At 37.5% G+C, this 25,314-nt stretch overlaps 1 protein-coding gene across 2 annotated transcripts; it reads left to right on the top strand.

Moving 5' to 3' along the window:
• Positions 1 to 4,260: 4,260 nt before the first annotated feature.
• LOC119785862 (transmembrane protein 196) lies at positions 4,261 to 23,779 on the top strand. 2 transcript variants are annotated; one of them, XM_038288710.1, is made up of 6 exons: positions 4,261 to 4,496; positions 15,276 to 15,543; positions 19,386 to 19,442; positions 22,297 to 22,432; positions 22,909 to 23,027; positions 23,119 to 23,779. In XM_038288710.1, the coding sequence occupies exons 2-6, from the start codon at positions 15,379 to 15,381 to the stop codon at positions 23,188 to 23,190; spliced, it is 549 nt and encodes a 182-aa protein (XP_038144638.1). In that variant the 5' UTR covers positions 4,261 to 4,496; positions 15,276 to 15,378; the 3' UTR covers positions 23,191 to 23,779. The 2 variants fall into 2 exon arrangements, with proteins under 2 accessions (XP_038144638.1, XP_038144639.1); XM_038288711.1 differs by lacking the exon at positions 15,276 to 15,543 and having other exon boundaries at positions 4,264 to 4,496.
• The last annotated feature ends 1,535 nt before the right edge of the window (positions 23,780 to 25,314 follow it).

The following is a 25,314-nucleotide window of genomic DNA, read 5'->3' as shown; positions in this document are numbered from 1 at the left end:
TTTAAAGGCTTAAAGTGACAAACAACCATTGCATGGCATAGGAAGCTGAATTTACTTGTGACAGATGAATGCAGACTAAAGAATGCATAAATGCAAAGGTAACAGGAGGAAACAAAAGCAGATATGTTTGTGAAACGAATTGCACAATCAGGTAGCAGAAGAAACAGGCATGACAACAAGAAAACATGACCTGACTGATAATCCTGGCAGAAAAGAAACAATTAAACATAATTGATGTGAAACTGAACAACATGAAAGATCTTAACATTATATAACAAAACAAAGATAAATTAGAGGAAAGGCATTCAAGGTTAAATGAAAGAAGTCATAAAAACAATAAAAGGAATATGGAAAGATGAACCAATATGGCAAAACCCAAATACTATAACTAGCTAAATATGGCAAGAACACAACACAGAACGCCTTAGGAAAATAAGATTGAGAACTAACACATAGAAAACAAAAATATCAAATAAAAATAATTTCATGATAGATTGGAAGGTAACTTGAAAGTAAGTGCCTTGCCTAGGGGCACATCGACATGTGACAGCAGGAGAGGATCCATCCATGGTTGGACTTCACAAGACACTTTCAGGTAAAAAAAAAAGGCATAAAATATGATCACCTGTGATCAGCTTTCGGAAGTCTTTCATTATTATGTCGCAGCTCAGTCATTACATACCAAACAAATATACTGCGAATGTTATCAGCTTGTACTGTACTTCTCCACCTTTGTATTCTGTCTTTACCTGTCACCTTTTGTAAATAAACCATTTGTTATTTGTTTATCATATTAAAAGAGATGTAACACTTGATGAAAACATTGACCTCTCAAAGTCTGCTTTAGAAATTGCCCTTGATATTTACTCTTTCTGAAAAATTAATAGGCTCTTACTGTTGACATCTTGTCTGTCCAAACTTTAACTTATTAGGTTTTACAAACGACAGAAATGCTGCACATCAGGACAGAACATCTACAAAGCCCAGCTGCATCATTACTCTCTACCTTTGGCTCACATCTAAATGCTAACAAGCAAATTTCTCTGTGACTCATGACCTAATTAGTGGGATTTGGTGATGAAAGACACAGTCGGGAACCGATGGGATTGACTCAGCGGTCAACCAGCACTGCTGCTATCCCCAGCTATAAAAATACCTCTGCCACCCCAATCCTTTGGGATTTACATCTTCTTCAGACCGAATACTTGAATTAAATAAAACAACTTTTTTTTCATTCTCAGTACTATTTTATTAGACAAAAAAATTCAGAAAAATCCCAAATGCACTGGGCATTATCCGGGAAACCCCTCATATTGTTTTTGTGATTTTATTTGTCATACTAATATCAAGTAAAATGTTTTCCCAACTTACGAGGTTTAAGCTTTAATCTTGAATATCTCAAATGATATTATTCATAGTATCCATACATTTCTCACCTTAAATATGGTAAAACAGATGGCTATGGAGACCACAAGTATAACTTATTTGATTTTTTTGCACAAAAACAACAATAACATCAACTGCAAGTGGAAGAACTGCCTTTTTTCCATCCCAGTCTCTGCATGCAAGCACACCTCATACATACACACATGAAATGTGAAAACACTTTGCTTGCTATCCCATGCCTTGTGACAAAATGTGACAGGTGATTTAAAGCATGTGGCTCACCATAGACTAAGTGAAGGTGTGACAGACCCACAGTCTGCCCACATATTCACTTAGAGACACAAAAATACACTAATTAGGGGCTTTACACAGACAGTGGTTTCACCTTTTCACAGTAAAAATTTGACCCCCACAAACCTGTTTCACCATTGTGACATTAATTAAGGGAGACTTAAGTCTGATCTTTGAATGACACCATCTCACTGCGGGGAAATACTGTCAGCAGCTGTCAGAGCTGCAGAGTTGCACGGATCCTGCTTTCAGGAAAGAGGTGAAAGCATACAGGGCTGATATAAGAGGATGGCTACTGCATGTTGGATTAAAGAGAAAACAGTCTGACACACTGAAGGGAAATACACTATTGTGTTCAACGATCTAATTTCTCTCTTGTAATGTGGTTAGTATGGATGCTTTAAAATAAGTTCTGTTTATATATTATTTATCGCATGTACAATTTGGACATATTTGTGTTTTCCAACAAGCCAGTAGTCCAAAATATGCATTAAAACTGTTTAAAATCAATGAGGTAGGCTTATATTACAAAAAAAAAAAATAATATGAAAATAGCCTACTACCAGAGGCCGGAGGTTAAAAGGCAATACAAATTCTAGTATCAGTATCAGTATGGAATTATATTTTGTATTTTTTATATACACTATATTGCCAAAAGTATTTGCTCACCTGCCTTGACTCACATATGAGCTTAAGTGACATCCCGTTCCTAATCCATAGGGTTCAATATGACGTCGGTCCACCCTTTGCAGCTAGAACAGCTTCAACTCTTCTGGGAAGGCTGTCCACAAGGTTTAGGAGTGTGTTTATGGGAATTTTTGACCATTCTTCCAGAAGCGCATTTGTGAGGTCGCACACTGATGTTGGACGAGAAGGCCTGGCTCTCAGTCTCCGCTCTAATTCATCCCAAAGGTGTTCTATCGGGTTGAGGTCAGGACTCTGTGCAGGCCAGTCAAGTTCATCCACACCAGACTCTGTCATCCATGTCTTTATGGACCTTGCTTTGTGCACTGGTGCACAGTCATGTTGGAAGAGGAAGGGGCCAGCTCCAAACTGTTCCCACAAAGTTGGGAGCATGGAATTGTCCAAAATGTCTTGGTATGCCGAAGCATTCAGAGTTCCTTTCACTGAAACTAAGGGGCCAAGCCCAGCTCCTGAAAAACAACCTCACACCATAATCCCCCCTCCACCAAACTTTACACTTGGCACAATGCAGTCAGACAAGTACCGTTCTCCTGGCAACCGCCAAACCCAGACCCGTCCATCAGATTGCCAGATGGAGAAGCGCGATTCGTCACTCCAGAGAACGCGTCTCCACTGCTCTAGAGTCCAGTGGCGGCGTGCTTTACACCACCGCATCCGACGCTTTGCATTGCACTTGGTGATGTATGGCTTGGATGCAGCTGCTCGACCATGGAAACCCATTCCATGAAGCTCTCTGCGCACTGTTCTTGAGCTAATCTGAAGGCCACATGAAGTTTGGAGGTCTGTAGTGATTGACTCTGCAGAAAGTTGGCGACCTCTTCGCACTATGCGCGTCAGCATCCGCTGACCCCGCTCCGTCAGTTTACGTGGCCTACCACTTCGTGGCTGAGTTGCTGTCGTTCCCAAACACTTCCATTTTCTTATAATACAGCTGACAGTTGACTGTGGAATATTTAGGAGCGAGGAAATTTCACGACTGGATTTGTTGCACAGGTGGCATCCTATCACAGTTCCACGCTGGAATTCACTGAGCTCCTGAGAGCGACCCATTCTTTCACAAATGTTTGTAAAAACAGTCTGCATGCCTAGGTGCTTGAATTTATACACCTGTGGCCATGGAAGTGATTGGAACACCTGATTCCAATAATTTGGATGGGTGAGCAAATACTTTTGGCAATATAGTGTATATGAGATATGGCTACCCTAAAATGATATAGGATGCCTGGCTGTTGTTTGATGGTGACTGTGACTGACAGCTGTCTTTGGAAGGCTATATATACCATTGATGTTTCATAGTTGTGGCTTGTGCTTTTAAATAACAACTGATTGTTTATTTTTTACCATGTTCCATCTCAGTAGTCACCTGCATTACAAAACAATCAAGTCAAGAAATGCCATTTTGTCACATTAGATCTAATGACAAATTATTGCCAGAATTATGCAAAGAACTATATAGCACAAAATTGGTAAATATGTGTCCAGACTTCAAAAACAGCCTAATAGTTCTTCAGACTTTTGATTGTTGGGTCCTCTTAACTCAACCCTAAAACTAAACACCTGCTTGTGTTGTTGAACATGTTTTTAGACATTCTATATAAGAAGTAATGCTTCCTTATGGATCCCTGAGAAATAATTGATTTTAGCACAGGTTGTTTTTGTAAGAGCAAACAAAGCAGAAATGTATTGATTGATTGTGTAACCCTTTCTCATCTCTGCATGTCTGGCCTTCCCTTTCATCTCACCAGTCCCCTCTCTCTTATTCTTCCTCAATAGTGTAATCAGTAGTTTACCCATTTACTCACCAGGGTATTTTCTTTTGCTTGACTATTAGTTAGATGGAAACTTCTAGTATATTGTAATGCTATTGATGAAAAATGTAGAGAAATCTTAAAAATAAGTTATGATAATTTTTCTCTTTTTGCTATTTGGTTATTGCTGCATGTGCATTTTGTAAACTAACAATTGGAGCACCAGACTGTGACATCTGACCCGCTTTCTGCATCCCATCAAGCCATGTACAGCTGCTGGACAGAAAACAGCATGGTCACTGATCATATAGAGCTTCACTGCTCTTGAAGCTTTCTCTTGGTGTTTACTTTTACACTTTTCTCAAGGTAAGCAAGCAATGGTTTCTTGCAAATGAAGTCAAAATTTGCATTGTTCAAACCTAATCTTGCTGTTGGCCATCTTTTCTGAAAAACAGCCTGTTAGGCTAACTAGGACAAGCTAAAGTGCCATCTGAATTAATATGAAAATATTTTTTTTACTCTTTTTGGCTTTGTTTTTTGTTTGTTTTTTTTTTTTTTTTTTTTTTTTTTTTTTTTTTTTTTTTTTTTTTTTTTTAGACATGGGGTTCAAACAACAAAAAAAGTTAATATTTCTGTGTTGCAAAAAAACCCCAAAACCTTGGCTAAGAAAACCAAGGGAAAATCACCATTGCAGAGTTTTTGATAAACAGGGTTTTTATCTGTTGCAGACAAAGATCATTTAAATTTAATTTGGTGAAAACTAAATATATAATATTGGTGTAGGATAACTAAACTGATACCTTTTTTAAATGGGACATATTGAATAGGTTGACATTAATTCAATGCAAAGCTAAACTGGCAGATATTAGCTGTTTACCATTGGTCCACTCCAATTCAGCTAAAAGGGGAGTAAACTTTGTGGCAGACTATTTTTCAAATTCTTTAGGTTTCAGTTTGGTTGTTACAGATGTTTAGCATGTTATTATTCTTTTATCATGTCCCTTAGTTTTACTAATTTGGACTAAATCTACAAAATTAAAATATTAAAAAACTTCACGTTTTCTTGTTCTGTTTTCCTGACTTTGTTTATATGCTTCTATGTTTTATAGTTAGGTTTCAGGATCTAATATTCTCTTTAGTTGATGAGTTTATTTAGTTCCCTGTTTTATTTTGATTAGTCTGGCCCTTTCCGTTTTGTTTCATGTTTCACTATAATTTTACAAGCTCTCATTTCTCCAATGGTTGGAAGTCTTTCTAACGTAATGTTCTGTGTTGTGTTTACTAGTTTTTGCTCTTAGTAATCAGTCCTCGGTTAGATTTTTCTATCTTTATGTTGTTTAGTTTTTCCCTTTTTGAATTTTGGACCCTGGACAAGTTTCTGTGTGATTCTTTATTTTTTTTTATCTACCTCTACCTCCTTCTTGCCTGCATTTGGGTCATCCATGTATTTATTACAGGGATGCATGTAGTGTAATGGAGAGTTCTAATATAATAGCTCTATCTAGACATTTGAAGCACTGAGTTTGTATCTATGCATAGTTTGGAGTAGAAACTAAATCAGATTTTTGAAATTTACTCAGATTACCCATTTTTAATCCCATCAGGACATCTGAGATATAAATCTTTGTGTCTTAGCAGCCTATGGAAACTTCAATCTTCTTCACTTATTGTATCTCCTGGGAATTACAGCAGAATGACATTTGCCCAGTGGTATGCTCATTATGAGCCTGCAGTCATGCATGTCTGTATAATTGTTACTCAAGGAGAGGATGGCGGCAGAGAGGGGCATATTTAGGCCTCTGGGGATATCATCATTCCTGCAAGTCCTGATATCATTTTTTTTCAACTCATCTGGCTGATTAGAAAGTAATATACCATATCTATCACCACTCTGTTGGTGCTTTAAGACACCACTTAAGATAAGGTTGCAGAGAGAGAATTTATGCTAGAAATAATGAAAAAAATACTGGGTACTGAAATAGTGACAACTGCCTATCTGAATATAATATTTATCATAAATACATAGCAGCTGCTTTTTTCTTACTACTTATTAAAAAAAAGATTATTGTAATTATAAGATTAATTATCATTTCACTAAAATTAGTGTTGCTTCGGTGTGTAAGTTTGCCAAAAAAATGTTGGACTCCGTAATTTTCTCTGGTCCCCTCCCTGATCTGACCAGTGATGACATGTTTAGCCGCATGTCGTCATTCAACCGCTGGTTGTCTAGGTGGTGCCCTGAAAACAACGTGGGCTACATTAATAATTGGCAATCCTTTTGGGGAAAGCCTGGTCTGATTCGGAGAGACGGCATCCATCCCACTTTGGATGGTGCAGCTCTTCTTTCTAGGAATCTGGCCACATTTATTAGTCCTCCAAAACCCTGACCAACCAGGGTGCAGACCAGGAAGCAGAGTTGTAGTTTAACACACATCTCTGCAGCTTCTCTACTGTTACCCACTCTTTACTCCATCCAGACAGTGTCTTGCCCACGACCAAAATCTAATAAATTAGCAAAGATTCCCAAAGGAGTAAATCATGATAATCTAATTAAAATCAAAATAACTCCAATTGGGGAAAAAGTTAAAACAATTAAATGCGGTCTGTTTAACATAAGATCGCTTTCCTCTAAAAGTCTACTAGTTAATGACTTGATTTGTGATAATCACATTGACTTGTTTTGCCTTACAGAAACCTGGCTGCAGCAAGAGGATTATGTGAGCATAAATGAGGCAACTCCTTCAAGCTATTTAAATTTTCACATCCCCAGAAGTTCTGGGCGAGGAGGAGGAGTAGCAACAATCTTCCAGTCTGACTTACTGATTACTCCCAAAACAATTAATTCCTACAACTCTTTTGAACATTTAACCCTTAATTTCCCTGATCCAAATTTCAAGGCAAGAAAACCTCTTCTTTTTGTAACTTTGTATCGTCCACCAGGTCCTTACTCTGAATTTTTAGATGAGTTTTCAGAGTTCCTTTCTGATTTGGTATTAAATACTGACAGGGTCATCATAGTGGGAGATTTTAACATCCATGCTGACATTGAAGGCGATAGCTTAAGAGCAGCCTTTAATGCTATCTTAGACACTATTGGCTTTGTTCAAAATGTGAATAGTCCCACGCATTCTCATCTTCATACTTTGGATCTTGTGCTGACATACGGCATAGAATGTGAAGAAATAACAGTATTTCCTCACAACCCTGTCCTCTCTGACCACTTTCTAATAACCTTCAGGATTACTTTAACAGAGTTCTCCTCCCCCAAAAGAAGGTTCAATTTTAGTAGATCTTTATCAGATATTGCAGTTATAAATTTTAAAGAATCTGCTTCACTTTCTCTCTGCTCTGTGTCACTGAGCAGTGCTGCAGAGTGCAAAAGCTTAGCTTATTCCCCTTCACAGGTTGATGATTTTGTTGATGGGGTTGCTAGTTCTCTGCGTATTGCCTTAGACAACGCAGCTCCTTTGAAAATGAAAACCGTTAAAAATAGAAAGCTTGCTCCTTGGTTTAATGCAGAGCTGCGTACTTTGAAGCAAAATGCTAGGAAACTGGAGAGAAAATATCGCTCCACAGGCCTGCGAGAGTCCTTCCTAGTCTGGAAAAATGGTTTACTGCTGTATAAGAGGACCCTTTGTAAAGCAAGAGCAGCATACTTCTCCTCATTAATAGAGGAGAATAAGAATAATCCTAGATTTCTTTTTAATACAGTTGCCAAACTCACCCAGAGCCATAGCTCTGTTGAACCGTCCATTCCACCTGCTCTTAGCAGCAATGATTTTATGGGATTCTTTATAAATAAGATTGATCTTATTAAAAATAAGATCATAAGCACTCCTCTATCCGTGATTGTACCTGAGGTAGTCATGGAATCTGAACCGGGTTTAGACTGCTTTGATCCAGTTGAACTCTCTGAATTAGCAAAATTATTGTCTTCATCTAAGCCTTCAACTTGTATGTTAGATCCAGTTCCAACCAGGTTATTTAAGGAGGTATTCCCTTTGATCTCCTCCTCCATTTTAGATGTGATTAATCTATCTCTGTTACAGGGATATGTACCTAAAGCTTTTAAGATTGCTGTAATTAAACCTCTGCTTAAGAAACCGTCTCTTGACCCAGATGACTTGGTCAATTATAGACCTATATCCAATCTTCCTTTCTTATCCAAAATTCTTGAGAAAGTAGTTGCCAAACAAGTTTGCGATCACTTCCACCATAATGAACTTTTTGAAGAGTTTCAGTCTGGCTTTAGAGCTCATCATAGCACTGAAACAGCTCTGGTGAAAGTCACTAATGATATTCTCATGGCCTCAGATAATGGACTTGTATCTGTGCTCGTCCTGTTGGATCTTAGTGCTGCATTTGATACAGTTGACCATAATATTCTTTTAGAAAGACTTGAATATTTTGTTGGAATTAAAGGAACAGCACTAGACTGGTTTAAATCTTATCTATCTGATCGAATTCAGTTTGTTCATGTTAATGATAGATCTTCAACACGCTCAAAGGTTACCTGTGGAGTACCACAGGGATCAGTGCTAGGACCAATTCTCTTTACTTTATACATGCTCCCAATTGGTAGAATTATTAGACAGCATGGGATTAATTTCCACTGTTATGCTGATGATACCCAGCTATATCTGTCTATAAATCCAGATGAAGCTAACCCATTACATAGATTACAGGCATGTCTTGAAGACATAAAAACCTGGATGACTCTTAACTTTCTGCTTCTGAATGCAGACAAAACAGAAGTTATAGTCTTTGGACCAGAGTCTCTGAAAAAGAAACTGATTAGCCAGTCACTTCATTTGGATGGGATTAAACTGATTTCAGATAATAAAGTAACAAATCTTGGTGTTATTTTTGATCAGGACCTGTCATTTAAATCCCATATCAAAGAGGTTTCTAGAATTTCCTTCTTTCATCTGAGGAACATTGCAAAAATTAGAAATATCCTGTCCAGGGGTGATGCTGAGAAACTAGTCCATGCATTTGTTACTTCAAGGCTGGACTATTGTAATTCTTTACTATCAGGAAGTCCACAAACTGTAGTTAAAAGCCTTCAGCTGATCCAAAATGCTGCAGCCAGAGTTCTAATGAAAATGAAAAAGAGAGATCATATCTCTCCTATCCTGGCTTCTCTTCATTGGCTTCCTGTTAAATCAAGAATAGAATTTAAAATCCTCCTTCTCATATATAAAGCCTTAAATGGCCAAGCTCCATCTTATATCAGAGATCTGATTGTTCCTTATGTTCCTAACAGAGCACTTCGCTCTCAATCTGCAGGTTTACTAGTGGTTCCTAGAATTTCTAAAAGTAGAATGGGAGGCAGATCTTTTAGTTATCAGGCTCCTCTCCTGTGGAACCAACTACCAGTTTTAGTCCGTGAGGCAGACACCCTGTCTACTTTTAAGGCTAGGCTTAAAACTTTCATTTTTGATAAAGCTTATAGTTAGGGTGGCTCAGGTTATCCTGAGCTATCTCTATAGTTATGCTGCTATAGGCTTAGACTTTTGGAGGACATAGGGACCCCCATTTCATCATTCTGCTTCATTCTCTCTCTGTTCTCCTATTCTGCAGAATCTGTTAGTTCAATCTCTAACCTTCTGCTCTCTCTGCTTTTCCTCAGAGTAGCTTTGCCTCGTCTGTTCCTGTTTGGCTGTGACGTCATCCTGGAAAAAAACATCAGCTGTGCTGCTTCTATCAACACCCTTGTTAATAGATGTTGGAGATCGGCCTGTTTTCCAGCGTGGTCCTGTTTCTCTGACCGTGACTGAGTGGATGTGCTCTCTTCGTCCTCTGGCATGGGAGCTGCCTTGGAGCTCGTCTGCCTGGCTGTGTGTTTCCTGGACGGGGCCGCCTTTTACAGCTGCTTTTTGTATCTCTGCTTCTGTCTCCTTGAACCCCAGTCGGCCTCGGCAGATGGCCGCTCACACTGAGCCTGGTTCTGCTGGAGGTTTCTTCCTGTTAAAAGGGAGTTTTTCCTCTCCACTGTCGCTACAAGCATGCTTAGTGTGGGGGATTGTATTTGAGTCAATGAGTCAATGCAATCAACTGGTTTTCCTTAGATAGAAAACTTTGTATCAATTTGACTGTATGATCTGGTTGAACTGTAAAGTGCCTTGAGATGACATGTGTTGTGAATTTGGCGCTATATAAATAAACTGAATTGAATTGAATTGAATTTCCTTTATAAAGTTGGTAAATAAGTGTTTTAAATTGACATTTTAATGTTGTTTAAACCACTACAGTGCTTTTAATTATGACCAAGATCCTCTGAGCTATAAGCCTGAGTAAAACAAAACACTTAATGTACTCCTCAGTAACAGACGTATGGGTAAAATTATAATCTGAAACAGAAAAATATTTTGCAGCCGCAAAGAGAGTAATCCCTCTAGTGCAATTTTACCCTTACCTTCTGCACACCTGTGATCGATTTAAAAAATATTATTTATTAATAATCTCTTGTAGGTATAATTTTCTTGCAAATCTTCATTTAGATAGAAAGAATGATAAAAATGACTGATGAAAGTTCAAAAGAACAGAATGTCCATGCAGTTTTCTCATGTGATCCATACAATCGCAATGTAACTTAAGAAGTGCGGGAGGTCCCGCCTCTCTCTCTGCTGCTGACTGGGCAGATGTGGCAGATGTGACTGCAGCAGAAGAGAATAAGTTGTTTCTTTATAAAAAAAATAAAATAAGCAGGGTTGGCTTAGGTTGTACTGCACAGGATTGCACTACATCAAGTAAAAATTTTGTTTCAGATCCTGTTCAGCATTCTTTTGATCTGAATAAATTTCATTTAGAAAGCACTGAAGTAGAAAAAAAAGTCACACTCATGAGTGAATTGTAAGGCAAGAACCATGCTGAGCCAAATCTAAATGCAACCTATCTGACCTGTACGTTAAAACTTTGTGCAATTCTGTGTTAATAGAGTCATTGCCAGGCTTTGTCGTCTAAATTTAGTGTTCATCTATTCAAATGTGGGTTGAATTGTTTGTTCTTTGGCTTTGTTCCAAGTGTTTCCCAGAGGGGGCTACCAGTCTGGTTATCCGGTTGCCATTCTTTAGTTGTTGTTCCAATGAGTTGCTATTTGAATCCACTATTGAGGTTATCTCAGTGTTTTGAGATGCAGGTAAGTTCAGCACTGACAGGGTGGTATAATTACCATAACCAGCATTTACTTCTACATTCACTTCCAGCCTGTCGTGATCTTGATCCTGGTTTGTTTCTGTTCCCGGACTTCTAAACCTGCCTGCTCCTGTTCTGATCTGTTTGCCTGACCTGTCTTCGGACTCCTGCTGGATTCTGCCTGCTTACAACCATGGACCTGTCTCCCGACCGACGTATATCTTCAGATCTCTGATCTTCTGGCCTGGACTTCTGCTACCTCATCGACACTGGTTCTGGCTTCTCCTTCTGGAAACTCCTACTCTTCCTCGTCTGCTTGCTTCTGTTCGTCAGCTGGCTCAGCAGCCCTCTTGGCCTCGAATGGAAAATCATCGGGCTGGATTCCACTCCAGAAAATGTGTGTTATGTCAGTTTGGTTATGCTTCAGGAATGTGATCCAAAGATGCCCCTAAAAGTTTTTCTAAAAGAACACTTAGCTGATTCATCACAAAAGCACTGTTGTGTTATATCAGCATTTGGGTGAGCCCATTTTGATTTCCAAATAAAGAGGAAAATTGGCTTTGCCTAAAGATACATAAATGATACTCAAAGTTTGCCAAAGTACTTCCTTATTTTTAAACATATAATTAAATCCTCCTCAGTGACATTATAAAAGTAAGTTAAAGAACCAAATGCAATCCCTCTCCATACATTTCTCAGAAGTTATTAAACATGCTTTGTTTGATCTAAAATAATATCTTTGACAAATGTTAATGGTTTAAAAATAAACAAAATTTGCAAAAATCTGGAATGAAATATTTATATAGATTATGATATTTCTGTATCTTACAATTTAGGGTAATAATTTTTTACCCTTGTAATTAATCTATCAGCCCTTTGAACTATTTACAGATTTAGTTAATTTGTAATTGTCTGTTAAATAAAATACACAAAAACTACTTGATACTTTTTGTCGGTTGGGGGGTCTAATCTGTAAAATCTTCTGCTATTGAGTCATATTATTTACACACGCATTAGCGTGAGGGGTTGAGCGCAGCAGGAGGATCCCATGCCAATGCTGCCCTCAATGGTAAAACCATCTTGGGCAGCTGTCTAAGTCTCCCTTAAAAGAAACCACCACTGATTACAGCTAAACTGCTCTGTCCTAAGCTCAAACCATTTTCCAATCCTTAAAAATGTTTCCAGTGTGGCATCCTACAAAGAGCAATTGTCAGTATTTCTCACTCTAACTCTGTCAGTTATTGTAATTACTTAAATGTATGTGTCTCAGGCAGCCATAGCTAGTATAACCAGATAATGATTTTGGGACACAAATATTTTTCTACACAGAAGATATTTTAATTTTAACTTTTAAAAAAGTCATCATTTGAAAGCTGGATCTTGTATTTACTGGTTATCTTTTTCTGATATTGAGAGATCTGACTTATTTAAGAACAAAAATGTTGAAGGTAGAAAGGTCTTGTATATGTTATTTCCATTATAAGGTTTTGAAGAACCTAACAATGTACTGTCAATCCTTTTTAAAAGTTTCCATTAAACAGCTGTGTATTACTTTTGCATTTCCTTACAGCAAAGGCTCTCCTCTTGTCAGAAAAGTTTTTAACAATTACTAATCTGTTTTGAAAATCAATGTGGAGGCTAATTGTGGTTTATTCATGCCAGTGCTGTCATGTTTAGTAACCAAAAATACACCTCTTAAATCATCCACTTTCTTTATTTATACAAATATAACCACAGTATAACCACAATTTGGATGTGTATAAAAGAAAAAGTGACTAAGACAAATGTTCAGATACTCATGACTTCATAACCAGATGGGGATCTGATTGAACTTACAGATAAGGTCACACATAATGATTAATGTCAAAAGCCTGAACACAGTGCCAATAACAAGAGACACAGCTATAATTAAAATCTGTTGTTCTGACTCTAAACATGAAAATCTCAACAACTTAAGGTTCTAATGACTGATTTTTAAATGATCAAGTTTGAATTACTCAATTTGTTTATATTAGTTTTTTCCAAAAGGTTTTTGAGGACTGAATGTTACCCAGTTCTAGCTGCCACCATTGCCCTTCAATGTTCTATTATTTATATCTAAACACTCTTGTGTTACTTTCTCCAAATAAAAAACAAAACAAAACATTTTCTAGGCTGTAGTGTAAAATGCTGAGCTGTGCACAAAGCACTTCTAAATGGACTCTAATCTGAAGCTTATTCACTCGTTATGTAACATGTTACTTATTACTCTGTGCAGTTTCAAACTTATCTTAGGGAATTTCCTCATAAAAACATTAATGTAACTAACAGTAGGACATACAACATGAAAACAATTGGAAAGATTCAGGTTTAAGAATTTTAACAGTAAACGGTAATGTCTGGATTCCTTTTTCAAGGCACAAGTTAACTGTGCTTTTTCAACTTGAAAATGAAGGCTACTAAGTTTATCTCCAAAGTTAAACAGTGTCTGAAGACAGAAGGGTCTGGTGGATTTGAACTTGTTGGTATGTTAAGGGGTCATTCTGGGCTTATCTAAGAATTACAGGCGCTCCATCTGAGCTCAGTTCTGAGGAGAGAGGGTGCACGTAAACCTTACTGATTCAACATGGGGCAGCATGGTCAGCAAACTATAACTCATGCTGGCCATAAAATATCATCACTGTTTATGGTACCACCACTCAGGAGAAAAAAATACAACCCAGGAGTAACGTTACCACAATGAAGAAATCTAGAGAGTCCATATCATAATAACTTTTACTGTGCTGTCATTTGATCATTGATTGGTCAACCCGCCCCCCTTTGAACAAACAAGGGAGACACACAGCAACAGTCTGGCTCAGTTTCTGCATGTCTGTGTTGTTTTACACTCTTGTCCTCTTGGCTTGTTTCAAAATGTGATTGTTAAAAGATGTGGTTGTTCTAAATTTAAATTGAAAGAAAATAAGTTTTAATATTAAACCAGTACAAAAACACATTCAAAACAGCCTGTGTTTTTCATATGAATGATTTAAGGAGCTATGTACATAATATCCAAACAGGGGATGAAAAACATGTCACCTACCTTGGTGGACAGAGGACCAGTGGTGCTGATTGTATGACAGCCTTGCTTCTGTCAATCTGCCACACAAAGGCTTCAATGTCCAATCATCAATATGTAAATGTTTATAAATTGTGTGTAAATGGGTAAATTTCTCCATATATAATGAAACTTGATAAACCATCAAATTCGTACAGGCCATTAAGCAAAATACAGTCTCTGAGTCTCAGAAACAGTCTCAGAGTTTAAATAAAACTTTTAACTTCTCCATCCAGTCTTCATTAAATCAGCAAGTGACAGATGACAGAAAGGGAAATTGAGGTCAACAACATGAAAGTGTAGATCAGATGTGGGTGTTGATACTTACGATTAAACATATGAATAATTATCTTCTGATCAGATCTCCCAGCAGTTTAACCTGCCAAATCTATGCCATAAGTATTAATCCAAACCTAAGGCAAAAGAAGGTCCAACACCAGTAAAGTGTATCTGATAAAGTGACCAGCAAGTTTCTATTGTACCTAATAGGCAGGTTTTTGCATGTAAAAAAAAAAAAAACAATTCTAAGTATGGTTTTTAAAATACTATGAAAACTTAAATAAATGATCCAAGTCAGCAGGGGAATCTGAAATCCCAGAAATCTTGTTTACATCCTTGTTGTGTTCACCTGTTCATAAGTACAGTAGTAGTCTCTGTATTGTGTTTCGATGTGCGTGTACGCGCGCTCTCGTGCGCGCGTGCTTGCAGTGGCTTTTTAGCACCGTGGACAGCGCCATGCGCCACAGACGCGTCTGTGAAGCTGGGGAACTTATGACGAGCGCTTGTTGCTCAAACATTTTAATTCGGAGGATTTCTCAGCATTTTTATTACCTTGTAATAGTTTTCCCAATATATTTTACAAGTTTTAAAGACTTTCTTTTCTAAGGGGACAGATTTTAACGGATAAGCCCCTGGTCCTCCTGCTTGTATAGAAAGGAGCGGAGCCACGCCGCCCTCGGAACGCCGAGCAGCAGGGTCCTCTCTCGACTTGTGCTCGCCTCCTCCTGCTGGAGCTGGAGAGATGCCTGGGGGAGGATGTGCTCCAGCCGCAAGATCCTGTGGAGCCTGCTCCTGCTCTCCTTGGTGGAGGTGGGCCTGGGTGTGGCGAGCATCGTCCTGGGAGCGGTTGGCATCAGTTGGGTACGCGGGGAGCACCCGCCACATCAGGGCGACGCTTCTCCGGTGTGGAGTGGACTCTGTGTACGTGCACCGACTGCTGTCCTCACTTGTTTTGTAATTCACTCCAAAGGATAAGTACATGCCAAAGGATAGAGCAGGAGAGAGCTGTATTGGCTATTTTAGTGACATGTTTAAAAAAAAAAGGATTATTACAGAAAATGCTTATTGAGACTAATAATATAGATTGTTATTTGCCTTTAAAAGCAAATTAAATTGTTTTAATCAGAGACTTTAAATAGCTCAATTGATTCTTCTAAGAATCATGTGAAACACTGAGACTAAACTCGCAAACTAAATGTAAGGAAAAATATATATATTTTTAGAACTAGAAACAAACTGATAAAGTAATAACAAAGTGATCTAATAGATTTAGGCTGCATTGGGGTGCAGATGGTAGCATTGTTGCATTGCAGCAAGAAGGTTATGGGTTCGATTGCTGGCCCCGGTCTTTCTGCATGGAATTTGCAGACTGATGACCTGTCCAGGGTGTCTTGCCCATAGACTGCCGGAGATAACCACCGGCCCCACTGCGACCCTGGAGTAATGGGAAAAAGATGGATCTAACAAATGAAAAGCTAAAACATTAAGATAGTAAAGCAAATCATTTTTAAGCTACTTAAGTGCATACATTTGTCCTTTCAGTGCCAAAACTACAGGAAAGCACTCCCTACGCCATGTAGACTATTTCTCAGAAGCTCAAGATTGGTTTTATTAATTCATGCTTGACTCGGTCCTTAGTGCCTTGGAGGGTCAAAGCTTTTATGTCCAATCATGCTCTCAGACTTCTAGGAGTGTCTCCTCTTGTTTCAGCTGCGCCCACGACAACGTCATTTTGATGCCAGTACCATTCTGTAAAAAAGTTTAGTTTCAGATGGATTCCCAGAAGTTTGAGGACGTTAATGTAACAGCACTGCTCCAGCTAAGATAACATTTACTATTTGTCAATCGCTAATCTATGTGTTTACTATAAGTGCTTTACTAAAAGGAGCACTTTGAAGAGGACTTCTCAGACAGGAGATTTAAACTGTCAAGCAAAGTAAAATGTTATGTGATAAATTATATATATTAATAGAGTTTAGTTGCTTGCAGACAGGAATATTAATAAATATATTTCTGCTATGCTTTGCATGATAGACATGTCATGCAGTGTGACATGTACAGCTCTCTGTTGATTCCGTTGTTCTGGGCATTGACTGACAATTGTTTGAAGATACAGACTGAAAAAGAAGGATTTTAATTTGGCTCCCTCTGACACCATGGCAGTTTCCATTTGTAGCTTTTTTTGGAAAAGATGTGTACAAAATCCTTAAAATAAATGGTTGTTATGGATACTGGGTTGCCCAAAGTATCACTCCTCGCTGCCCCTACTCAAAATGTTAGCTTTGGAGATTTTTCTTTCCTCCTCCTTACTCTCCATCATAGTGTCCATGCAGGCAGATTGAACTTGGAGCCTTATCCAGCTGTGTTTGACAACGTTATTGGAGGTTAAAAACTTAAATTTATTGCTAATGTAGTTTGTAATCTTATAATCATTTTTTTACTTGGGATCACCAATCAACATTTCCGTTATTTGAATATATATATATTGTCTCTTTTTAATTTTAGATTGTAACAAAATTACATTTATTATCCAAGGCAGCAGTAGGTCAGTAGTTAATGTTTGTAGAAACTCTAAAAATAGAAATGCAGAAATATGGAAGATCCATTGATTTTATAGAAATTCTTTAAAATGGCAGAAATAAAGGAAAAGTAACTAAATCTAGTGCCCTTCCTCTGCAGCACCTGGGTGACCCCCTCTCTGAAAACCTCTGAAAAATCACAGAGATTGCTCTTCTGATCAATATTCTTGAGCCCATTGTAAAGATCCATAGCTGTTTCCTATTCAAAATTGATATAAAGTTTCTTAGGGAAAATTTGTGTTTGCCCTTTTTTCTCCCAATGTGAAACCTTAAAAAAAGCAAAACCATCCAAAGAGAGGTTTCCCATTTAGACACTTGAACATCCTCAACTGATTCCTTTTAATGCAAAGGAGCAGTGGCTAAACTCGGAGTAGGTCTCTAAAGGACAGCTTTTAACCTGACCTTAAAGAGCTTAACTTTATTTCTTGGTTGTTTTGTCAACACATTAAATTAATTACATTAATCGAAATACTTCCTCCACTTCAGGGAAAAATTTATCGTTGCAAGCTGAATTTCATTGCTTCTAGATGCCAATAGAACACAGTCTGTTGAAGGTAAAGATGAGACTTGGAAGTACACAAATCTGACACCCCTTTACCTTGACTTCTCTTTAGGTTAGTGTACTTAAGAGACTAGAAACATGTCTGGTGAAATGGACCAGCCATAGCAAAGCACAGCTCTGGCACTGGCTGTGTGCCACTGACAGACAGAAATTTACTAAACTCCTTGTCTAAAGCTAACCTTGTTCTCTGTTAGTTTTTCTGTTTAACATTAACTTCCTTGATGAAAACTGTTTATTTTTTATACTCTAATAAGACCAGAGGGAAATTACTTCTCTGCATTTAACCCATCCCCTTGGGGAGCAACAGGGTACCTTTGTGGGGCGCCCAGGGGAGTGGGGGATCAAACTCACAACCTCAGGATTCAAAGCCCTATGCCCTAACCACTAGGCCGCCACTCCCCCGGAAGTCATGTCAGTCCCCAGACCCACACAGACACTAAAAATTTTCCTTCCTCAGCATAACAACTTTGCAGAGGTGGAGTGGTGGCCTAGTGGTTAGGGCATAGAGCTTGGAGTCCTGGGGTTCTGGGTTTGAGCCCCATTCCCACAGACTGCCACTCTGGGTCTCTGAGCAATATCTTTAACCCCTGATTGCTCCCCGGGCGCCCCACAAAGCTAGCCCATTTCTCCCCAAGGGGATGGGTTAAATGCAGAGCTAAATTTCTCCAATGTGAGATCAATACAGTTCAATTATTATATCATTCACTACCAATAGCTAGATAAACATCTGCAATAAAACCCTCAAACATTGGGCATTAGGATTTAGTGTGCCCAACTTGCCTGGAGTTGATAGAAACTCCCTAAGGTGTTGAATAATTCACTGAGGTATTATTAATCTCACAAACAGGATCATCTGCTAGATGTCCCAGCTCAAAGTTACTGTTTGTTTTGGTAGGTCTGTCCATTGATCCTATAAGGTCAAACAGCATCAAATGTTAACTTCTTTCCCTGTAGTAATTTGACCAATGCAGACGTAGAAATTATTAGCCCCCTTTAGTCTGGGTTATAGTCTGCTTAATCACTCTGGATTCCCCATTGTGCTTCCTTTTAGGTCTTGCCCCAGGAGGATGTCCTTGTCCCCTTGCAGTTGGGCAATGCGTGTCTTGTTGCTCTTTTTTCTGTGAAGTGCAAAAAAGATCCAAAATTGTTCTCTACAAGAATTTTAAACCTTTGCGATTCATTAAAAATGTATTCTTATTGGCATATTCCTCTGTTTTTATTCCCTTTCAACAGGGACTGTAAGCAAACTTGATACAGGCAACAACAGTTGACACAGAAAAGCTCATTTTCAAACATATTCACACTGCTCCTATCAGCAAACAAATACAATACACAGCTCGCTGAGCTGTTTCTATGTGAGTTTGTTCTGCCAGATTAGCACAACCTGCAGTTTTCTCTGAATTACTTAGACCTACTGTGGGACAACAGGGCTTCTTCCCGAAGGAGCACTGTTTTAAGAAAATGCATGTGAGTGAGAGCAGAATTTCCTATTCTGTTTTTTAAAATGATTGAAGGAGATTAAAAACACATTTCGCCATTTCCCAAGCAAAGATTTTATGGATATAGAGCTCAATACAAGTTTTACAATAGTGTTGTTGATAAACATGTTTTTTTTTTTTCAGTTTTTACTCTGTGGGATGTGTGGAGTGCTCTGTGCTCGGAAGAGGACAGGTCTTATTGTAAGTAATGTAAAGTTTCCCCATGACGACCTGTTAACTACTTTTTTGTCTTCTAGATTGTGACCTAAATGCAGCAAAAGCATTTCTTGTTCCAGAACAAGACAAGAAAGAACAAATTGTAACAGAAATTGTTGAGCATATAGGGAGTGCATACGTAGCAGAGATCAGACAGTTTGTTCTGCTCTTAAAAATCTTAGATTAACCTTTGCAAGTATTGTTTGGAAAATTTGCTATTCTATTTTACAAAAAATACCACCTTTGTGTAAGATCGCTAAAGGGACCCCCGGGTCAATTCAACTTTGGCATCTACCAAAACAAGATACTTGACTAATGCAATGTATATGTCAGATGAAATCCTGTCCATTAAATAAGACTATGACCTCTGAGTCATTCAGACTCGGGTCAGTTCAGGTCCACATCCTAAAATGTCAACCAAATTCTCTACAGGAGCAGCTTCTGATCCAAACTCCCTATTTCTTAATAACCATATCATCACGGAAAACACATTTTTTATGATGCATGTGACTTCCTTGAATTGCTTTTTTTTTTATATGTATTGTACATGTTAACGTTGCTATTTTAAAAAAATGCCTCTGACAGTCTGAAATCCCCTTCCTTTAATCTAGAATATATGAATTATTGAATTACATTAACAAGTACAGACCATATATATATATATATAAATATATATATATATATATATATATATATATATATATATATATATATATATATATATATATATATATATATATATATATAAATATATATATATATATATATATATATATATATATATATATATATATAAATATATATATATATATATATATATATATATATATATATATATATATATATATACATATATATATATATATATATATATATGAATAAATAATAGAATAATTACAAGATTACAAGCTGTTAATGAAATAGTTCTCTTGATTTACATAAAAACAACAACCATTAACAAACATTTAAAGATCAAGATTCATATTTATTTATAAAACCATGTTTAAGTAGAACTGAAAAGTTAACAAACATATTTCAACCTTAAAAAAGTGAAAAGCAACATTTTTATAGATTTGTTACACACAGATTAATGTTTACAACCTCTATTTCTGTTACTCAAGTTAATAATTTATTTATATAGATATTTCAATACATATTTCAATACATATTTGTATCAAGTACACAGGAGATTACTAAAATATTTTGATAAACTTTAAATAAAACACAGAGTGTGCTTTGACACGGATACCTGAGGAAATGAGAGGTGGCAAGCGGTCACCTCTCTTCTCTTTCTGTCACTCTTTCAACCTTTTTTACAGTGTGTCTCCAAGTCCTAGTGTTTCTCTTTGACTCTGTCTCCTGCAGGCAGTGCAATAATGATGGATCAATGTCATTCCAATCTGCTGTAACTGAGACGTCTCCCTGCCTCACTCTGTCTGTCCAGAGCTTTTTCTTTCTCTTCATATCGCTCTTCTTCCTCACTCCAATATGTCTTTCTGCTATGTATTCTGGCTCATAGTAGCTGTCAGTTTGATACCCATGCTCCCTCCATCTTTCCTTTTTCATCTTCTTCCATTTCTCCTCCTCTCCCTCCCCCCGTCTGTGGGGTGATGATTGCATTAGCTCGGTTTGGCTCCGGACCCCTGCCAGCCGATTTCCACACTTCTCTGGGTAATGACTGAAATCTGAGATGCCCTTTTGCATGCGGTTAACGCACTAACTGCCTCTGTACTGGGAGCAATGAGACAATACCTGCAGTGCAGAAACAAACACACACACATGCATTCTAAATCAATGGAAAGTATAATTGCGTAACTCTGTTGTTCTGATAGCAGGGTAATGGAGATGCAATCATTTCCCAGGTGGAGCCTTTTGGGAGAGTAGAAATCTCAAATTGGGTTGGAGTTTTGCTTTACCTTTTAAAGTTCAAACAAGGGTTATCCATATGAAGTGATTGATATGATAATCCTTAAAAGGAAATCCAACAAACATAGAGCCAACTCATCCACCAATATACCAAGATAGTGGGGAAAATACTTTCCAAATCTGTGATTATTTATTAAACATAGAATCAACTGTGATAAAAATCAAATTTTCCAATGTAAAATTTGATCTATTTGTTCTGATGTTCATCACTAACCACCATAGCTATTATCTAAATTATGACAATATTTCAGATTAAAGTTTGTTTGGTTAGTGTATTGCTCATATGACAGCTTGTGTCTTATGAGCAATAGGGATGTCTAATTGATAGACACCAGGGTGTCTAGCTTATAGTTAGTGTGGCTCAGGTTATCCTGAGCTTTCTCTATAGTTATGCTGCTATAGGCTTAGACTGTCGGAGGACAAAGGGACCCTTCATCATTCTGCTTCATTCTATATATATTCTCCCATTCTGTATCATTTGTCAGTTCAATCTCTAACATTAAGCTCTCTCTACTTTTTCTCATAGTAGCTTTATCTGGTCTGATCTATTCGGCTGTGACACCATCCTGGAGGAAAAAAGCTTCTTTTTCTAATATCTGCTTCTGTCTCATTGAACCCCAGGCGGCCTCGGCAGATGGCCGCTCACACTGAACCTGGTTCTGCTGGGGGTTTCTTCCTGTTTAAAGGGAATTTTTCCTCTCCACTGTCGCTTCAAGCACGCTTGGTGTAAGGGATTGCCTTCGAATCACTGAGTCGATGCAATCCACTGGTTTTTCTTAGATTGGAAACTGAATCAGTTTGACTGTATGATCTGGTTGAACTCTTTTTGGAGTTTACATGTGTTGTGAATTGGAACTATAAACTGAATTGAATTAATTGACATGAAAACAATTTATCTTTCCTTGTCTTTCAGATGATCCTTTTCTCAGCATGTTGCATCTGCGGCCTGATTGCCGGGATTCTGAACTTCCAGTTTGTTCGGGCGCTGAACAAAAGGCCAAACTCAATGCAATCGATCCACCTGGCAGCCATGACACTGGCTGGTCTGGGTAAATAAAGAGAAACTTCACAACACAATATGTGATGAGGCAATGAAATGCAACAGAAAACAGATCTCAATGTTTACAACAGTTAAAATACAATAAAATACATTTTTATTAGACTGGACATAATATCCCCATGCATATTTTTACTGTTATCTTAAAAGGATCAGTTATGAATCTGTATCTAATCTTCGTTTTTTGCTCTCTCTATTATTTGTACTCTGAGTGCAAAGTGCATGCATGTTCATATTGACAAGAATGATAAAATGAAGGAAATCACTAAATACTAATTAACTTTTATTAGAAAACACATTTTTCATTATGCAGACACATTCATGGAATGATATGTGACTTCAGTGCAATCTATTATTGAGCATGTTCTTTTTATTTTTATTACCTCCTTTAGGAGAAAAAAAAGGCATGAATATAGAGTGCCTGAAGAATTGATATTGTGGATTTAATAAATGCCTTGCTTTCTCCAGGGATCTCAACATGTACCTTATCCACATGGCTTACCTGTCGACTGGCCAGCTCTGAGCAGCAGAGGATGTTCATGGAGAGGGAGCACTCACTGCACCATTCACATGAGATGACAGAGAAGGTAAGACCAGACAGAAAGAATATTATAAACGGCAAGACTATATATCTTTGGGATATATTACAAATGTGTCTCATATATTTGTCCTTTTCAGGAGGTCCTTGACAACTCAAGTAATGGCATTCCTCAGGTCTCCTACAACGGACACACTTCAGCGTCACCTTAAGGATTTGACAAACACCAAAACCAAGACCGTTTCTGCAATACTGTCTGTGAGACAGAAGACTCAGCCTGTGGCTAACTCAACAGTGTTCTGTCCTGAATACACAAGAAGTGGACCAGGACTGTGTCACTTTGGAAACCTTTACTGCTGTCAGAGACAGAAGCAAAGCTTTTTTTCCTCCTGAATTATTATGCAAAAACAGGTTCAAAAATCCTAAGATCAGACCAAAGCAAGGAGGCTGAACTTTTGTTTGGAGGACAGCTCAGGTGAACTATCTACATGATAATCTGCAGGAAGGATGGATTTTTACTTTGAAAGCACAAAGTTAGCATGCAGCTGATCAATATGAATCAAAGAGCTATAGCTGTTTATTCTCACTGTTCTTACTCACTCTCTCTTTTTAGTAATCAGTTTAATTAATGCAGTCTGAGATAGCCAACAGTCAATTGTATGTAATGTCTAATGATGGAATGCTTTGATATGACAACACGGTGATAAGTAAATGTACGGTACCATAACAAAGTTTGCACATCAGGTATCTATAAATCATTATTTTTATAATGCTTCTTATAAAGTAAAATTAAATAAAATATGGCTGATATATGATGCACACTGGCTTTGATTGTCTAAGACTTTATTGCAAGAGTTTTTGTACCGGTATATCCAGTTTTCTAATAATTCTCTGTTTTATTTTTTTTTTTAGAATTAATCACAGATTTTATTTCAATGCATACAGTGCTTTGGTTTTTTTTTTCTGTTTTCTTTTCTCCAACCTCTTTTTTTTCTTATTTGCTTTTAAAACTCCTCGGTGAGGAATAATAATACTTTTTGAGATGTTTTGGCTCATTATACGTTGTTAGACAGGTTCTATTTTTCTATTTCTTAATTAATTAGGGATTCTGTCCAAAAGCATAAATCAGTTAATTCGAGATTTTACAAAGAAAGTACTTATCTGACACAGAGGAGCAGGTTCCTCTTGATATATACAATTCCTGTTTGAATAGTTGTTTTTAATTTATTAAGGTTATATCAGAGTGATTTTAAATGTGTCAGAAAGCAAAAATATTTAGAGTCAATGAGTCGATGCAATTACCTGGTTTTCCTTAGATAGAAAACTTTGAATCAACTTGACTGTATGATCTGGTGAATTGTAAAGTGCCTTGAGATGGCGTGTTGTGAATTGGCGCTATAAAAATAAACTTAATTGAATTGAAAATTGATCACTGACAGTTTTCCATGAAATACTGCTAAAACCATGACTCATTCTAGTGAAGCCAGTACTGTTAAATGAGCTTGATGTATCACTTCATTAGTGACTTCTTGAAACCTCCTTTTTAACATGCTGCAACCGAGAACTTAAGTATAATTTATTGGGAAGGAATATTGAAAGAAAAATTTTTAACAATCATTTTATTTTTAGGGGGCAAAAGTAAATTTTTTAGTCCTCTTTAATTTGATGCCTCTGAATGATACCCAGCCCATTAAAAAGGTTTAGAGGATGGTCGTTTATTTCCGGGTGGATCATCTAAATAAGTGGTCCTCCTAATTGTCAATCATTCTGGTTATATATTTACGTAAAACCATCCAATGTGCACACATTGTTTTAATGACAGTTTCAGACAGTCATTAAAACTCACCTTTCTCAGTGCGGTTATTTAAAAAATATCCGAGGGTCGTAAGAGAACAAGTGTCTACGAAGTGTATGAGAAGAAAGGAAAAGCCTCAGAAGATGAAGATTTATCATAGAATGCTTTGGGGGGGAGAGTTTTCCTTGCAAAGCATTATGGGATTTGCTGTCACAGCGGCCCGCTGTCACTGTAGGCTGTCACTACCAACAGCGGCGACTAATAACAAAGATGGCGAAGGCACTGGGCAGTGGAGGAGGAGTTATGGAAAAAGTAGTGATTATCTGTCCAAAGGTCAATTAACTGAGTTCACTATAAAGTCCACTATATAGTCGCCACTCGAATATTGATTGAGGGATTTAGGGGTTAGGGTGGACGTTCAGACACAGTAAACATGTATGAGCTATGAGAACAGAAACTTAAATCGGAAGTTATCACAATTAATACATAACGCATATGGTTAAATAAAAGGCACTATAGTGTCAAATCTAAGACTCACTTA

Source organism: Cyprinodon tularosa, unplaced genomic scaffold (genome assembly GCF_016077235.1).
Source record: "Cyprinodon tularosa strain WSP-4 unplaced genomic scaffold, ASM1607723v1 ctg26, whole genome shotgun sequence".
In the NCBI taxonomy this organism is placed as follows: Eukaryota; Metazoa; Chordata; class Actinopteri; order Cyprinodontiformes; family Cyprinodontidae; genus Cyprinodon; species Cyprinodon tularosa.
The sequence above is the reverse complement of the archived record's forward strand: the minus strand, read 5'-3'. Positions and strand labels throughout refer to the sequence as shown.

Coding starts and splice junctions, on each gene's coding strand:
- LOC119785862 (XM_038288710.1), top strand. CDS start 15,379: ATGTGCTCCAGCCGCAAGATCCTGTGGAGCCTGCTCCTGCTCTCCTTG. Junction 15,544..19,385: donor CGGTGTGGAGTGGACTCTGT/GTACGTGCACCG, acceptor TTTTTTTTTCAG/TTTTTACTCTGTGGGATGTG. Junction 23,028..23,118: donor CACATGAGATGACAGAGAAG/GTAAGACCAGAC, acceptor TGTCCTTTTCAG/GAGGTCCTTGACAACTCAAG.